Consider the following 19,496-nt stretch of genomic DNA (forward strand, 5'->3'; position numbering starts at 1 on the left):
TAGATGTCCGCATCAATTGAAATTTACAAAAGTGATTTTATATACATAGAAAGCACATTAAATGCAAGTAAAACATCTACTTTTAAGGTTTTAAATAAGTTGTGGGAGAATAAAATGTCAAAATGTGGGTGAAATGATGTTCCCTTGTCCTTCAGTGTAACACTTATATTTATGTAAAAATTGAAACAACATATTTATTCTGACTTGTACGTATTAAAATATATATAAGAATAAGTGAGCATACTAAATTTTATTGCATTTTAAATGAGTAAAAAATTCTTGCTGATAGGCAAAACCAAGGATAATGGCAAAGTTTAAAAAGCAAGTAATTAGTCTTAAATATGACATAAATTTATCTTTTTGTTGTAAATATCCCTGACAAGATTGTTACACTGAATAACATTTTAGTGGGTGTCTTCTGTAAATCATGGTAAAAATGTATATTTAATTTTTGCTAATTAAACAGGACCTATTCTGATGTATTGAAAAACAACAACAATTCAAAGCTGTATTACACTCATTGTTTTGATGCTTGAAAACCCTTTGTCGTCTTTGACCCCTATACTATTTTCATAAACTCTTTCCCTGTCAGCGTTTTTTTTTTTTTTAAGTTGCCAGCCACCGTCAGCGTTTTTGATCATTTTCACACAAATTTCATGGTCCCCAGAATATTTTGTCGTATATATTATTTGAACATGCAATATATCAAAAGAAAGAACAGAGCCTCTGCTTTTAAACAACAAAAGTTTCATAAAAAACAACATTTTGAACAAAAAGCTGAGAAAAGACTAAACATGCGTAAGCAATGCTTTTATTGCTTGTTTCTGCTTCTTCGCCTGTGTTTTGATCCATAGATTCTGTACTCTTTCAGAAGATGCATAATAGCACCCCCTACCCTATAACAATGAAAACATGGATTGCTGGAAAATTCCAAAATTGGCAGGAAAAGTGTTCATTTTTATTTTAGTTTTAGTTTATTTTAGTACATCAAGATACATTGATACACTTTTACGGGTTTTTCAAGCAACAAAAATGTTTTTATGGTCTTAGTTTTAGTTTCAATTAAATATAGTAACCTATATTTAGTAAAAATCCACAATATATTCTTAATTTTGATTGATTGATTGATTGCCAGAAAAACTCACAGTGTATCAGACTTTATGCTGTTCAAGTTGGTACATAAGATTATGCATTTATTTCTGTTTGGTCTGCAGTTAGTTTTGTTTTTCTTAGAGCCCTTCACAAAGCACCGAATCCTCTAAAACCAAGATGATTCAAATGTGTATTTAGTGGAGTATCTCTTGCTTGATTCATTATAAAAAAATTAAAAAAAACAGCCTTAGGTTATATTTTCTCTTCCACCAAGTTCCAACTTGTTACAGTTGGCCAGGCATCTGTTGAACCTTCATCTGTCAGACTCCCAGATGGTGTGGTGTGACCCATCAGGCCTGAGAAGATGCTTCCACTGACCCACGGTCCATCCTAGTGATCTGTCCATGAAGGTATGAAAATTAAACTCCTTACAGACTCTTCTTGTACTAAAATCTGAAGGTAATTTGGAACACGGCAATTAATGTTGAAAACAAGAATGATAATTATTAGTTTCAGCTGTGAGTAACCTACTACTCTGCTTATTTACAGCAGAAGTACTTTAACCCTATAAAGCCACACATTTCTAAGGCCTTGCACTGCATTATGTTTAGCCCAATAATAAAAGCTACAGAGCTTTGATCATAAAACTAAGCATTTCATCTCACTAAAACATATTATTGACAGATATAGAGTGGCAACTGATGTTTATATGCGTTTTATGTAAGTAGTCTGTTATACTGTCATAAAGATCTCATTTACATTACAAGCATCAGAGTTTAATCTTACCTTTTGGCAATATAAAAATGAAAAGCAAAAATAGTTTTTCCTCGAGTATGATCTCAATATTGTCGCTATATCATGAGCCATAGAAGCTTGATGTCTCAAACATGACATTTAGAAAAGATGGGTTATGAGTTTCTGGAGTTTCTTGCCTGATATAGGTTTCCAGCTGCTGAAGAGTTTGTGGTCGTCTTTGATGTATTTTTCTCTATAGGTGAAAGATCTGGACTGCAGGCAGACCAATTCAGCACCCGGACTCTTCTACGACGAAGCCATGCTGTTGTAATAGCTGCAGTATGTGGTTTTGCATTGTCCTGCTGAAATACACAAGGCCTTCCCTGAAATAGACGTCATCTGGAGGAGAGCATATGTTGCTCTAAAACCTTTATATACTTTTCAGCATTCATAGTGCCTTCCAAAACATGCAAGCTGCCCATACCGTATGCACTTATGCACCCCCATACCATCAGAGATGCTGGCTTTTGAACTGAATGCTGCTAACACGCTGGAAGGTCTCCCTCCTCTTTAGCCCGGAGGACACGGCGTCCGTGATTTCCAACAAGAATGTCAAATTTGGACTCGTCTGACCATAGAACACTTTTCCACTTTGAAACAGTCCATTTTAAATGAGCCTTGGCCCACAGGACACGACGGCGCTTCTGGACCATGTTCACATATGGCTTCCTTTTTGCGTGATAGAGCTTTAGTTGGCATCTGCAGATGGCACGGCGGATTGTGTTTACCGACAGTGGTTTCTGGAAGTATTCCTGGGCCCAATTAATAATGTCATTGACACAATCATGCCGATGAGTGATGCAGTGTCGTCTGAGGGCCCGAAGACCACGGGCATCCAATTAAAGTCTTCGGCCTTGTCCCTTACGCACAGAGATTTCTCCAGTTTCTCTGAATCTTTTGATGATGTTATGCACTGTAGATGATGAGATTTGCAAAGCCTTTGCAATTTGACGTTGAGGAACATTGTTTTTAAAGTATTCCACAATCTTTTTACGCACTCTTTCACAGCTCTGCTAATCTTTACTTCTGAGAGACTCTGCCTCTCTAAGACATCCCTTTTATAGCTAATCATGTTACAGACCTGATATAAATTAACTTAATTAATTGCTAGCTGTTCTCCCAGCTGAATCTTTTCACGTTTTCTTGCTTTTTCAGCATTTTGTTGCCCCTGTGCCAACTTTTTTGAGACCTGTAGCAGGCATCAAATTTGAAATGAGCTCATTTAGTGGATAAAAGTGTAAAATTTCTCCCTTTAAACATTAGTTATGTTATCTATGTTCTATTGTGAATAAAATATTGGCTCATGTGATTTGGAAGTCTTTTAGTTTTCATTTTATTTAAATTTAAAAAACCTCCCAACATTTCTGGAATTCGGGTTGTATATATATATAGGCCATAGGCCTATATATATATGGGTGACGGACAAATCTACCTCTGCACCTCCTTTACTTTTGTTGTATATTGATTTTGTACTTTAAAGATACTTAAATATATAGACTTTGTGTGTGTATCCCAGAACATTGTCCATCCTCGTGTTTTATGTGAGTAAATAATCCTCTCTGTAAAAGAGTTGAAGAGATTTAGAAAAGGCGAGTGAGATTCCTCGGTAAAGTACAGCATGATTCCAGCTCCACCTCTCTGCTTTTCATTTTGATAAGTGACAGGGACCGGCAGAAATGTCCATCAGCTAATCCTCTTAGCGTCCATAATGCTGACTCTGCTTTAATGGACCTGACAGCTGAGCTGTTGGCCAGAAATGGACCGTTGTTCCCGGAGCGCAGAGTTCACCCGCTCATCCACAGCAGCGACACTCTTGTCGGTTAGTGACCGCAGATGGCGACATAAGCTCTGTTCCTTCCTAAACCTATATAGACAGCACTTTAAGGCATCAACTTCCAATGCAAACGCTGTTTAAAAGCTTTAAACCAAATTCTGAGAAGGTTTTGCATGTATCCTCCACTTGGAAGACAATCCCAGAATGCACCGTATCATGTTGATAGCTTAGCAGCATGCTAATGACAAACACAATAGGATTGAGTTGTAATTGAACCACCTGATTGAATTCTGTTTTGTGCTAATTTTTTGTTTTGTTCTATTGCATTTAGTTCTATAAAAGTCAAATATAAAGCAAATAAAGATTATTTATTTATTTACAGTTTAGAGAATGTCAGATAACAAAAAATAATAATAATACAAGTTAACATAGAAAAAACAGTTAATATTAGGCTAAAGACAGTTTTTGGCACTACATTAAACGTCATCACACCAGACAGTAAAACCACTGACTATATAAATGATTTATATATAATTTATATAGATCCGTGTGTAAAACTCATCTACTCACTAATCAATTTTTTTTATTTGCATGTTTTTTTTTTTCAGTTGCAGTGTGTTGCGCTTTCTCGACCACCGTACTAATTCGTTTTTCCATACTTGCAAACTATTCTAACTCAAACTTTCCAATTAGTAGATTTTAAATAAAGATTAAAAGAGTTGTTGGGAGCCTAGTGGTGGTGACTTTCATTTATAGACTAACTTTAACTTTTTACTTTTGACGATTGTATTTAGGTTTCAAAATTCATTAAAGTTGTGTTCATTTGATTCAAGATTATCTTGATTAACAAAACATGTAAGAATCATACACTTTTGTTGGTCACAGAGCTTATTTTCTGCAATAATCCAAAAGCCAATCCTTTTTATTTTGAGGAACCAGGTTGATGCAGGATGACAGCCTGGCCAAATAATATTGTTTTTGCACAATTTAGCATGTTTCATTGAGTTATCACAAATGAACCCCAAGCACAGCTACACAATATGCTTACAAAATCTTAAGACACATTTTTAATAACATTTGAATAAAGAGTGAAGATGTCAGTTTTCCTAGACCAGACGATTTTTGGCCACTATCCATTGTTACACTATTTTACATTGACAAACATATAATCAGTGAGGCAAAATGAATGCTAATCTACTACTAGAGATGTTTGTGAGGAGCTTATTTACACACAACAGCCTTCGTAATAAATAAAATATGTCAACCTTGGCCTTTGATTGACGGCATTTAAAACCAACCGCTTTTACTTGATAGAATCTAGTAGTTTATAACCAAAATGCACGAAACGCTTCCTCAGTAACTTGTCTTTTCCCATCTGTCAGCAGGTGGGTGAGATTGTTGTGTTCACCCACCCATAATCGAAATTGCAGTTTTGAGCCAGCAGATGACATCACTGCGTGTGGGATCTTTTAATGGTGGACCAGCTCAAAGCTCAATCGATTTACCCACAATCCTCACTAAAATGATGCAGTATACTGTAGAGATGTGAAGTTTTAGGAACAAGGTTTTTCCATTTTCTTGCAAAACTCATTGCTATGCAGTTGCTAAGGTGTTTTGAGTGCATGCTTGCCTTTGCAAACAGTTTTAACATTTGGATGGTTTGTGTTGGTCGGTGAGATTAAAGATAATGATGTGTGAATGTGGGCAGTGTTAGCGGCTGCTAATGACGCTAATCAAACTTGCCGTGTGATTTCAACTCTAGTCAGCAGGATAAAGTCTGATCATGTTTTTCCCTCTCATTTCCTTTTAATCATTTAGCAGGTTTTTTTTTTTTAAGTAACCTACAGATTATGAAAAACAATTTATCTTACATGAGCAATAATCTTTGCTCTGCAGCAATAACAAATTTGCATTGTTGTTACCCCCCCCCCCTTTTTTTTTTTTTTACATGCATTGGAGTAGCATGTAAATGCATGTAAACATCATACTCATTCTGTTCATTATGTCCATTGTATGTACAGTTAGTCATGCATATGCTATGATATTAAACTCTGTTAAATATGGGCTGCACCACTGATAATATTCACCATGTTGTTGAACTGCAGATGATCGACTGAACACTTGTTCCCAAGGTGATGGAGTTTGAAATATGCAGGATAGTACAGAAATAGCTGTCTGTTTCTGCAGGAAGAAGAATGAATTATGCCCTGCTCTATCAGTATTATACAACATGGGGGCAGAGTGCATTATGGGTAAGGTGACACTGTCATTTTTTGCTGCAAGAGAGAGATGTGGCAGTGTAGATATTAGATAATATTCTATATAAAAAAAGAGAGGAGCAACAATATAAAGCGCAAGAGAATGAAAACAGCTCCCATAAATCTTGAATCTTGTTAAAACTAGTAGTTCAATGAATATTTGGACATGCACCATGATAATAATATTCTTTGATGTACTTTAGAGTGTGTGTGTGTGTGTGTGTGTGTGTGTATATATATATAATCTTGGTACTAAATGACTATGCATTCACATAACATTTGCATTGATTGTACTCCAAGGTTTGTCAAAGAATATCATGAGTACGACTTTGAAATTGTTTTCAAGGTCAATTTGTCAGAGTTCTTCTGAACTAAACTGCAGTAGAGACACAAGCAAGCCATTTGTTAGCGTCTTTATCATGACGAGACCGTCACTGCAGATTAAACGAACTCTTTCTGTGAGTAATAACCTTTGTGTCTGTGTTTGTCTGAGAAAAGGTTACCTTCTTCAACTCCTCATTTATTCCACACACATCTGATACTAAATGGCAGCTAACTTCTCTGCATCATCCTAAACAAAACTGAACGTCGTACACTCTAAAAAATGCTGGTTTAAAAACAACCCAAGTTGGGTTAGATATGGACAAACCCAGCGATTGGGTTGTTTTGAACCAGTGGTTGGGTTAAATGTTTGCACAACCTGCTGGGCAGTTTTATTTAACTCAACTATTGTTTAAAAAATGACTATATGAGTGGCTTAAAATGAACACAAAATGTGTTGGAAATTAAGAGCATTAAGAGTCGGGGGGTGAAAACTTTTGAACAGGATGAAGAGGTCCAAATTTTTCTTATTTCGCTTGAATATCATTTTTTTTTCATTTAGTACTGCCCTTCGGAGGCAACAAAAAATACTTGTATGTTTCCCGGAAGACATATTAAATACAATTTACCTTGATCTTCAAATTCCAGATGTTTTCACCCCCCATCTATTAATGCATCATGTTTTCTTCTGAAGCATCAGTGAATGTTTGAACCTTTTTTAATAGTTGTGTTTGAGTCCCTCAGTTGTCCTCAGTGTGAAAAGATGGATCTCAAAATCATTCAGTCACTGCTGTAAGGGGTTCAAATATGCAAAAAATGCTGGAAAACTGAATAATCTGCAGGACCTGGAGATTTTTTCTGAAGAACAGAGCTCAGTTTAACTGCTCAGAATAAACAAGAGACTCATGAACAACCATCACACAACAAAAAAACAGTCGTAGATCATCCAGGTAACCACACACAGTGTTAGGAATCAATGGTTCACAAACTTATGAATGGGGTAATTTTAATAAATTCAGCTATTTTTTTTTTGTCTTGTGGATTATATGTAAACATCTTTTATGTAAAATATCTTACTCAGGACAGTACTAAATAAAAAATAACATGCAATTTGTATTATCTCCCAGATTTTGTTAAAATTATTAATAACATTTTCACAGATTCTGCAAGTGGTTCACATACTTTTTCTTCCCACTGTATGTAAGATTATTGTAAAATGTTACAGGTGCTGACAGGATTTTCATTCAAATATATAGGCAGCTCACTATATTCAGTAAACAGAGTCCAGAAATACAGATTTCGAGTTTCTGCATTGCATAAAAAGTCTAATTTTCCTCAGCTGAATCTGACGGTGAGCAGATGCGAGGAGAGGGCAGCGCTAAAGGTCAGTGTTTACCGGCCTGCAGGTTTGTAATCATTAGCATTGGAGGAGAGATGTTTAGCGTGTAATGAATCTGGCACAGGCCGCCGTCTTCCTCTGACACTGTTTATTCTGTGAGTGTGTGCGTGTGTCGTCCAAACAAACCCCACCACACCGCTCATGATTATGATGAATATTTCATCTTCCTGCCAGTGATGCAAGAGCTTGTGGAAGCATTACATTTGGAGTATACCAGTGGGACAGGAAGCCCTGCGTGTGTTTGCGCTGTCTGCCACATCAAAAAATACACACACGCTCACTTCCTGTGGCGCAGCTGAGAAATATTAGCCACTTCCCAAGCTACAAATGAATCACAAAAGTTAAACACAAAGATTTGAAGCTTAACCCTACACTCTAAAAAATGCTGGGTTAAAAATGACCCAAGTTGGGTTAAATATGGACAAACCCAGTGTTTGGGTTGTTTTGACCCAGCAGTTGGGTTAAATGTTTGCCCAACCTGCTGGGTAGTTTTATTTAACCCAACTATTGATTAAAAATGACAATATGGCTGGCTTAAAATGAACCCAAAATAGGTTGGAAATTAAAAATCAGACACATAATTACTTTGAGGCAACAATAATAACCAAATGAACATTTATTAATAAGCGATTTTAAATATATTAATAAATATTAATTTCCAACCTACTTTAGGCAAGCAATATGGACATTTTAAACAATAGTTGAGTTAAATAAAACTACCCAGCAGGTTGCTCAATCATTTAACCCAACCGCTGGATCAAAACAACCCAATCACTGGGTTTGTTTCAAAATGACAAAAAAAAAAAAAAAAAAAGGAAGAAAACAAAACATTGAAGTCGTCATGAAACAAAAGTTGCGATCGTAATTTCTTCCCTATTGTGACGTATATCCGAGTGAAATGGCTTCTCAAACAAGAACAAATGTAGGGCGGGGCTTGATTTTGTCAGTGGAGAATTGATTGGATAGTTATGGTTTGCTATTGGTTGATCTCATGTGATTGACAGGTTGCCCCGCCCTCATCATCAGAGAAGAGAAGAGATGTCGCTGGGTCCATATTTAACCCAACTTGGGTTATTTTTAACCCTGCATTTTTTAGAGCGTATATCATATTTGATATGCACATTTCTAAGGCCTCTAAATGATCAACATGATCAAAACTTTGCTGAAAAACCTGTTGCACACAATCTACTACAGTCCTTCTGTCATCTGATTGATAATTTATAGTTTTTTTATCAAGTAAAAGGATTTTATTATTTTATTATAATTGTAAAATGCCAACCTTCAACTCATGGTTCACATGACTTTTTTCTGTGAAATCTACAGATTTTCATAAAGTAAACATCAGAAAACTTATATTTGAGTGTCAAAGATGAACATTTACTGGACTGAAGCAACTTAAGTGTACTTGATTATCCATAAATATGTTCAAATGTGAGTAACAAATATGATACATCAAGCTTTTGAGGAAGGCTTTTTTATTTGTTCATCTCTCAATCATCATTATATTGCATTGCAGTATATGTTTTAGTACTTTGATCATAAAACTAAGCATTTAAATATCATCTTGCTAAGACATATTGTTGGCAGATATAGAGCGACGACTGATATTTATATGCATTTTATGTAAGTAGTCTGTTATACTGTTATAAAGATCTTGTTAATTCACATTACAAGCATCAGAATTTTATCTTAATGTATGAAATGACAATATAAATAACATCAACTGCACCAAATTGCGTAGTTTGGGCCTCTGAATAAAATTGAGGTGTTTTTTTCGACCATATTGTCACTATATCATAGTATATGAGCTATAAAAGCCTGATGTTTCAAATATTATACAAAAAAACTACATATGCAAACTTTTTCCTTAGGTCTTTTTTTCAATATTTTGTCCAAATGTTCAATAAACTTCTTCATGCATCTGCATGTAAAAAATGCAACTTTTTATTTCTCATTATCCAGAAGAGCTGGACTCTGAGATGATGAGATGACTCTCTGTGACTGTTACTGCTCTCTGTCAGCCGGTCTCATGCAGGTTTGATCCGCCGCTGGACGCTCATGGCATGAGATCAGAGAAGTGTGGAGTTCCTGTGCCAGCGCTGTGGACGTCTCATGATCTCTCTGAGAGACGACCAAACACAGAGAGTAAGACACAGAGGAGCCGATCAAACCATTCCAATTCAGCATGAAATCAATATTGACTCTGTTTACTCATGCAGGCTAATGGTTAATGTTAAGCAATAGTAAAATATTTATGTTGTCACTGTTTTATGCTAATGTTGTAGGTCACACAGCCTTATGCAGATAGTTAACACAGTAATTTAAGGTTAGTTTAAGGTTAGGTTCAAAGGGTTAGTTCACCCATGGGCGATTTCAAAACTCTGCTTCATGAAGCTTCGAAGCTTTACGAATCTTTAGTTTCGAATCAGTGGTTCAGAGCGTGTATCAAACTGCCAAAGTCATGTGAACCATTGAAATTTCAAAACATTTCGAAACACTTATGAAGTAACGAAGCCTCGTTTACTGAAATCACGTGACTTTGGCAGTTTGATACGTGCTCCGAACCACTGATTTGAAACAAAAGATTTGTAAAGCTTCGAAGCTTCATGAAGCAGTGTTTTGAAATCGCCCATCGCTAGATATTGTTGAATAAACTCGTTATTTTGTTTTTTTGGCACACAAAAAGTATTCTCATCGCTTTATAACATTAAGGTTGAACCACTGGAAACAAAATAAACAAATGCATGAGCTTGTGAATACAGACCACACTGTTCCTCAATATAACATGACTTTTAGTTTTAAAAGTCTTAACAGATGTATTCATATGCCCTGAAAATTATTTGGACAACAGAAAGATAATATACACTACCATTTTAAATTTTGGGGTTGGTACGATTTTTTAAATGTTTCTCAAAAATACAGTAAAATAGTATTGTGAATTATTATTGCAATTTAGAATAATTGTTTTCTGTTTTAAAACAGCATCATTCAAAAGTTTGTTCAAAATACTTTTATTCAGCAAGGATGCTTTAAAGGCACAATATGTAAGATTTTTGGATTAAAATATCTAAAAACCGCTAGAATAGTGTTATATATTTTGACTTGTGTACTTACATTATCCCAAATGTTTCCGAGAATGTTTAAATCCAGAGAAATAAGCAATTTTAACCAGACACGGAACATGTCCATGCGTCGCCTATCAATGACATCATACCCTCGATTTCCGGTTTTATTTTGTAGAAACCATGGAAAAACCAAAGACGCTTTAATATATTGTGTGTTTTCATTAGACAGGTGAGCAACTGTTTGGATACATTCATTGACAGAAAAAAAATCATTGTTATATAGCTCAACTCAGTAAGTCTTATTGTTTAAATCTCGTTTTCTTGATTTACTGCGAGTACCATGTTTTACATGACTAATATCGATCTAGCTTACTACAGTGAGCGACAAGCGTCTCATAGTAGCTGCTAAGCGAACGCAAAGAGTAGCATTATAACAACTTTCAACACACAAATGTATCTACTATGATAAACAGCGCTGCTTTACCCCACATACACTTGACTGAAGAAGTGGAAGCAGTGACTATGGCATAATAAAAGCTCCACTGCTCTCGAGCCGTGTATGTTGCGCTCGTCTCTCATTAGAAATCACTCCAGCGGCCTCGTTCCGCTCCAACAGCTTTCAGCCACACCCTGCTTCATACTACAGTAATGTTAATAAATCTTTAATACATTAGCTCATCCATGAATGTGATTTCTGCCCGAGTCCCGTCGGATTCTTTTCCGCCAGCTGTAGATGTGAAGACAACACCTCCCATGATTCCTCAAAATCAAGGCGTCATCAAGCTACGCCTTTGTTTTGAATAAGCACCCTCTAGCGGCAAAAAAATTACATATTGTGCCTTTAAATTGATAAAAGTGACAGTAAAGACATTTATGTTATAAAAGATTTCTATTTCAGATAAATGCTGCTCTTTTGAACTTTCTATTCAGCAAAGATGTTTTCAACATTGATAATCAGAAGTGTTTCTTGAGCATCAAATCAGCAAATTAGAATAATTTCTGAAGGATCATGTGACACTGAAGACTGGAGTAATGATGCTGAAAATTCAGCTTTAATCACACACTGCAAAAAATGCTGTTCTTTTTTAGAGTTTTTATAAAAATATCTTAAAGTTCTTAAATCAAGAAGCATTTTCTTGACAAGTAAAAATTATTTTCTTGTTTTCAGGAAAAATAAGTCAAAATTAAGTGAGTTTTTCCTTAAAACAAGCAAAATAATCTGCCAATGGGGTAAGCAAAATAATCTTATTTCAAACCAAAAATAAGCTATATAATCTTGTTTTCAGTTTGGATTAAGATTATTTTGCTTACTCCATTGGCAGATTATTTTGCTTGTTTTAAGGAAAAACTTATTTTTCCTAAAAACAAGAAAATAATTTTTACTTGTCAAGAAAATGCTTCTTGATCTAAGAATTTTTAGATATTTGGACTGGAAACAAGACAAAAATTCTAAGTAAGAACAGCATTTTTTGCAGTGCAGGAATAAATTACACTTTACACTATATTCACATAGAAAAGTTATTTTAAATTGTAATAATATTTCACAATTTTTATTTTTGTATTTTTTGATCAAATAAATTCAGCCTCGGTGAGCAGAAGAGACTTCTTTCAAAAGCTAAAAAAATCTTACCAACCCCACATTTTGTATACAGAAATCAAAATTAATTTATTTTAAAGAATGATAGCACAAGCGAACTTTTCAAGCAAAAAGAAAATTATTGGGTGTAATATATATGCTAAAACAACAGATGTAGTGAAAACACTCAGTATTGTGTGACTGTGTGTGTTTGTGCTTCTCTGCTGTGAACAGGAGGAGAACTGACTTCAGGACACTGCTGATGTATCCGTTAAGCAGGAGCGTCCGTCTCTCTAGTATATTAATGACGTGAAACTCAAAGGCTGTGAACCGTCCTCGTTCTCTGGAGGTCACCTCTCACACACCTCTGCATGTGTATATACTTTATAATTGCATTGCAGGAGAATGAAAATGTTCCATTATCACGAACTTGACCAGCATTTAATTGAACACAGCGAGCAATTATAGTTCAACAATGAATTGGGCTAATTAAGGCAAACGCTGGCATTATTAAAGCTGGTTAATAGGAGTGGATTCTGTCCACTGCACAGGACGGTGACAGTAAAGGACAGCAGACCTGGGACAAGGACACCAAGTTATGAGTGTGTGACCACCTTGACAAGTGGTTCATATAAAATAAAAAATGTTATAAGGTTGATTTGAAATACAATTATTTTCTGTTAGGACTTTGTAGCAATTTGGAAATCTGTGCAAACATGTGTTGCACAAATTGTTAATGCTGTTTTATTTATAGGCTTATAAATGCCATATAGAAGAGATAGCAGGTGACGATATGAAACATGACATGGTGCAGATTTCATATGTCTAGACGAAGCATGTCTGAAGCAACCATTTGACCTTCAAGGTAATTATGTAACTAAAATAAAGGTAGATGTTGACAACACACACTACGAATACGTCCATCAGTGAGCGCACACATTTAACCAAAGATCTTTCTTTTAGGTGTATGAGCTTACATAATGTTATAAATTACATAAGTATTTTTAAGCACACAACTGTTCAAAAGTTTGGATGTTTTTGAAAGAAGTCTCTTTTGCGCACTGAGACTGCATTTATTTAATCAGAAATACTGTAAAAACAGTAATATTGTGAAATATTATTATAATTTAAAAGAACTATTTTCTATGTGAATATATTGTAAAATGTAATTTATTTCTGTGATCAAAGCTGAATTTTCAGCATCATTACTCCAGTCTTCAGTGTCACATGATCCTTCAGAAATCATTCTAATATGATGATTTGCTGCTCAATCAACATTGAAAACAGCTGTGCTGCTTCATTTTTTTTTTCCAGGATTATTTAAAGCTGCAGTCCGTAAGTTTTGCCTCTTTGTCGCCATCTCTGTTTGAAACCTGCAATTGCAGTTATTTGCAGAATTATCATCTTTAATGTTTGAGGAGAATGTGTGGCTGTCAATCACCGCACAGGTGGATACTGTACTTTGGAATCACAGATTCTACATCTTGGAAGTATGACCAAAATAAGAATTTTCACCAGAAAATGTCATCTGAACAAGTAAGTAACAAATCTGCCACTTTTGTTCTGACCAACTGAGGAAAAAAAAGCATTACAATAAATCGCGCTACCAATGGTGATTAAATCTAATGATCACTTACCTCATATCACATCAAACCGTGCAAATTATTATTATTGTTATACTTTGTTCTCAAATTGTTAATGCTAACAACATTAGCATTGCGTATTAGTATTGTATTAGCATTACCTGTAGATTTCAATTTCTGTACAGTCTAATCTCTAACGTTAATTTGTCATACCATACAATCCACCATAAAAATGATAAGTTTAATTATTTCAGCTGTGAGAAAAGGCTATAAATGATCAGTCACATGCATATCGCCTGCTAGCTGGGACTGTTTTATGTAAACAGAGGTGACGTAATGACGCAAAGACGAACGGCGGCATGCTCGAATTTCCCGCGGAAACCCACCAGTACCACGCGAATTATAAAACATTATTACAAGCTTACCGTTGTGAATCGGCCCAGCAAACATTGTTCCGACTGCAACGATCGTGTCCCTGGCCAAAAATAGTCGCGGTACGGCATAAATCGGTAAAAATATGTAACACAGAACACTTCCTAAAGATGCATTCAGATACGTTTGTACATGTCTACAGTTCTCTGGGGTTGCATGTATAATTGTTACTTTGACATTTAGCTACGTGTAGTTCATATAATACTTAATTAATTCATTAATTAATAAGATAACATCAAAGACATCCGTTCAAATTTCATTTTGGAACTGTTTTTCAAATTTCAACCATGACAGGATGTGTAGGAGGGACGTCTTTTCAACGGCCATTAAACGACTAAATGTTTGCTGGAGATAAGGTAAGGAGATAGTTTTGAACACTGGCTGGTTGCATTTTTAACCAAAAAAAGTATGGACTGCAGCTTTAATGAATAGAAAGGTCAAAAGAACAGCATTTTAAAAAAATAATAGAAATTTTTATACCATTATAAATGTCTTTACTGTCACTTTTGATCAATTTAATGCATCCTTGCTGAATAAAAGTATTCATTTATTTTATTATATAGTATTTTATTTATGAATGTATAAATGCATTCATATTCAAAGCTATTATGTTTAGGTTTAGTATTCTTTTTGTGAATTATACGTTACTTTTGGAACTATTTATTTAGGAATATTAAACGCATGTTCGAAATGAACAGCTTTTTAGAACTTTATAATTACTACCCTATATTAATACATATAGTAATTACAGCACACACATACACACAAATAATTGCGCTGCATTTTTAGTTAATTTGCACAAGCATTAATGTAAGAATAAGCATGCACACGATATGTCAGTGTTGAATGCCTTCACTCTCTCTGTAGGTGAAGCCGTGACGCGTCGGATCGCCGTGAACGCTCCGGATCGCGGAGCGTCACGTGTCTCGGTGGACACCGGAGGAGCTCAAAGTTCCCGACGTTCCAGATGGGAAGAGCAGGAATGCTTTCAGAATCAGAGGGACTGAAGGACATCACCTGAGACCGATGTTATTTACACACGCGCGCGCTTCACGGCAGACGCACGCGGCGCTGCAGGATGCATGCATGCGGGAATTTAACGTTTCCAGTGTTGTTGCAATGCGGCGGGGAGGAATCTGATGAGAGCAGGGATCTGGGACAGTGAAGGCTGGGATTCTGCGCTGCTGTATCTGGATCCAGACCTCTGATCGCGCTCTCTCCGGTTGCGCATTACGATCCGTCCATCAGTGCTCGCTAAAGCCCCGACATGACCAGCGCGGATCAGGAGCAGCATCAGGACCGCACCATGACGACGGTCTCCAAGAAATCCATCATCGCCAAGATGTTCAAAGTGCGCAAGAGGAGGGAGATGCTGCTGGCGCAGGTGTGTTTGGTCTGCAGTGTTCTGTTCGTGGCGTGGGGCATGTCGACCATCCTGACCAGGACAGGTGAGTCCGAGCAGAACCGGGTTCTGGCTGTCAATCAAACCCCGTAGTGTGGGCTAAATAAGAGAGATCAATATTGGTTCAGTGCGATTCATAAATGGGAATATAAGAAGTGTTCAGTGTCAGAAGAGCTTTTGATTGGACTGATTGACAGTTTAACCAACAATTCTTAAAACATTGCTAATGGGATTTCTATCATAAATTTGAACCAGTGATGGGCTCCCTTTTTAATGTTCATTCTAAATTGAACTATTAATGCAATTCTATATTTATCTTAAGCGTGCACTTAGTGGATTTTCACAGTTTTCATCCTTTACAGCATTACTATATACATAAATTAGTGCCAATAATGAGATCAATAACCTCTGAGAATGTTCACTATAAAAAGCAAGGTTCCTTACAGCTTATTTATTATAATTTAATCTAAAATTATAAATATGAATTCTGAGTTTTAAGAGTGTTAATGGGATTTTTTAAATTGATTTGATCCCATTATTTCCAGATTCAATTTGCATGACATTATACAGAAAAATATGAAATGGACAGCTGTCCTTAAATACAATAATTGTGCATCATTGTGTAGACAAATATGTTTCTCATTTCTGTGAGATTCATTAGTGGCATTATCCTGTCTGTGCATCATAAATATAAATGTATCATATTTGTGATGGACACATTTTGAATGAGTATCTATTATTCTGTGATGTTTGTGCACTATGATGCACCTGTTCTAATCAGGTCGCCACACTAGGGCTGTGTTTAAACCCTAGTGAGCTGCTGCGTTTATACACATAATATGTGTAGGTAGTCAGATCAGTAGGTTTGTGTGTGTGTGTGTGTTGGTGGCGATGCTCTGTTTCATATGCCGCAGTGTGCGGAGACGGTATGTTGGGTCTGTTATGCACACATGGTTAGATTTTTAATGCACTATTCTTCTCCGGTGATCTGTTTTTTTTATGGACAGAGATGTGTGTCAAGTGTGCAGTCTGGTTCTTTTGGGGCAAATGAAAGTCACATTCCTCTGATGTCATAAAACATTGTGCTCCGATCGTGATGTGAACTGAACAGCACATGCATAACACTGAACTGATCAAAACAAATGATGCTTTGTTTATATAACCGTCATGTATCTTACACACATGGAATAGAATAGAATAGAATCTCTCCCCTAGTATGATTTTAAAGAAAGTTTTAAATGATTTAGGTTATAATAGCTTCAAACGTTTTTGTGTCTTTTGAATTACCTTTAAGAGGACCTATTATGCTTTTTCCATCTTTATCTTTCTTTAGTGTGTAATGTTGCTGTTTGAGCATGAAAAAGCTCTACAAAGTCCCTCCAGCAGGAGTTTTTCTCTATATCAGTGTCACTGTTTCTGAACTCCCTGAAATGCCTCCTTTGTAGTCTTGAGTTTTCTTCCGGGAACGAACATGTCACAATATTCCTCATTTAAATAATTCATATGCAGAATAAAGGGGCGGGGCCTGGTCGAGTTAGTTAGTAGTGTGTTGAAACTGGTGGTTATGGTAAGGGGTGGGACATTTCCCAAACACACTTGAAGAGCTTGACCAATCACAACACAGTGTTCCAGCTGACGAATCAGAGCACATTATGCTTTTCAGAAGGAGGGGCTTCATAGAGACAGGAACTAAACAGAGCGTTACTGACAGACTGGGAAAAGAGGAGCTGCAACAATGGAGAATATGAGGAAAATAATGTGTTTTTTTAAAAATATAGCATGAAAACATATTCAAGTAGAGCCCAAAAACAAATTCATGACTTTGTAAAAGGACATTATAGGTCCCGTTTAACCCTGTTTTTCGTTTTAATATTTCTATGTCCAGTTTATAACAAAGAAGTTTGCCATTACAGCAAGCATTTTACAGAACATTTAAAGTTTATATTTGTTTATTAAAGGGGACTTTTTCCAAGATGTAAGATAAGTCTCTGGTGTCCCCAGAATGTGTCTGTGAAGTTTCAGCTCAAAATACCCCACAGATCATTTATCATAGCTTGTCAAATTTGCCCCTATTTGGGTGTGAGCAAAAACACGCCGTTTTTGTGTGTGTCGCTTTAAATGCAAATGAGCTGCTGCTCCCGGCCCCATTTCCAGAAGAGGGCGGAGCTTTAACAGCTCACGCTTCGGTTGCTCAACAACAACAAAGCTGGAGAATCTCACGCAGCCAAAATGATGAAAGTGTTCAGCCTTACATTGTTCAAACCGGAGTCGACACTGATGGAGAGACTCAGGAACAGTTACAACTAAAAGTTACAACTTTTAGAATGAAACTGGATGTTTCTGAATGGTTAGTGGATAAATTTATGTAGTTGCTGTGGAGTTGATTCAACTCATCGACTAGCATGTGTCGTCATGTTAATCTTTTGTGCAAATCCAGCGTTGAATTGACCCTCGTTTGTGAAGCAGTCCGGAGTAAAATGACGGCATGGAAACAACACTCTACTACAACAACTCTTCCTCTTCTCTAAAGCAGCCCAACATGGCCTCGCCGTCATTTGTTGTGTGTTCCCGGGAGCAGGGTTTATGTAAATTTTAGGGTTAGTGATGTCACCAACCTGGAAGAAGCTCGTTGTAGTCCCTACCAGCCGTTTCTTGTAGTCCTTAAAAAGCGAATTCTTTAAAAGAAAATTTCTCCCTTTGCATTGAACTTTGAGCATTGTAACTTTGCAGATGTTGTTTATGCTCAAACAGCAACATTACATACTAACTAAAGTTAAAAAAGTGAGATCATAATCAACCACCCCTTTTAGAAGTTTTTTTTTATGATTTTAACTATGAAAAAATCAGTTCCTGTTTATAAATTCTAAATAATTTGCCTGCTAGCTATCTTGTTTGCCTCTGTAAAGTGAAGTGTGACATGGTGAATGGTGTCATACAGCGTGTACAGGGCTGGTCTTGTGTTATTGGTTCACAGACACACAAGTGTTCAGATTTCATGCAAGATTTATTCATTTCAGTCTGTTATAGCAGCCTTCCAAATCTGGTTAAAAATTCATTAAAATTGTCCAAATGTCCATGCAAAACTCACTGCCATAATGTGGTGTTTGCCAGGGTGTGTCTAGGGCATTCTGGGTTGTTTCTGGTCCAACTCAAAACCCTCAAATCTCTAGATGTGACTCGGATCCCTCCTTCAGTGTGGATTCTGTCTGCATGTCTATCATCTACCAAGTGAAAAGTCTGATCTCTTAGACAAGCACAAACAAGCCGCTCGATCTGAGGTATCATTCATGGCTCAAACCCAAATGTGATGCTCAAATTAAATGTAAGCCTTCTGCATCAAACACAAAGACGTTAATTACAATAAAAACAAGAAGCTTAAAAGATTATTCTGCACTGATACCGTACAGACAATAGTAAATCTCTTTCTCACAGCACGACGTTTACTGTCAGAAACGGCTCCTTTCGCTCATGTCTGTTCATGACTATAACTTAAAAGCGTGTGAGATGAATGCTATGTGAATGTCAGACTCTCAGTGCCTTCATAATGGTTCAGAAAAGAAAGATCAAAGACTTTTGAATCAGGCAAATCCTGTTTTCTTCTTGTAGCTTTGAGGAGAAAAGAAAAGCAACACTGTCACTCTCATCTGCCCCTATTTTTCCACATTTTATGTTATTATTTATATATATTTAATTAATTAGGGACTTAAACTTGACTAAAAAGTCATTTCAGTTTTGTCTCACTGTACAAAATTCCCAAATAGTGTCTTTGATTCGGAAATTATTGGAGACAATAATAATT

At 36.2% G+C, this 19,496-nt stretch overlaps 1 protein-coding gene across 2 annotated transcripts in view; it reads left to right on the top strand.

Annotated features, from left to right (window-relative positions):
- The first annotated feature begins 15,151 nt into the window (after positions 1-15,151).
- Positions 15,152-19,496, top strand: part of slc24a4b (solute carrier family 24 member 4b) — a 41,128-nt gene continuing 36,783 nt past the window's right edge. The window contains exon 1 of one of the 2 annotated variants that reach the window (XM_051876322.1): positions 15,152-15,743. In XM_051876322.1, the coding sequence (XP_051732282.1) occupies positions 15,563-15,743 (181 nt within the window). In that variant the 5' untranslated portion in view covers positions 15,152-15,562. The remainder of the gene's footprint in view (positions 15,744-19,496) is intronic. The other variant, XM_051876323.1, reaches the window with a different exon arrangement.

This window comes from Ctenopharyngodon idella, chromosome 20, assembly GCF_019924925.1.
Source record: "Ctenopharyngodon idella isolate HZGC_01 chromosome 20, HZGC01, whole genome shotgun sequence".
In the NCBI taxonomy this organism is placed as follows: Eukaryota; Metazoa; Chordata; class Actinopteri; order Cypriniformes; family Xenocyprididae; genus Ctenopharyngodon; species Ctenopharyngodon idella.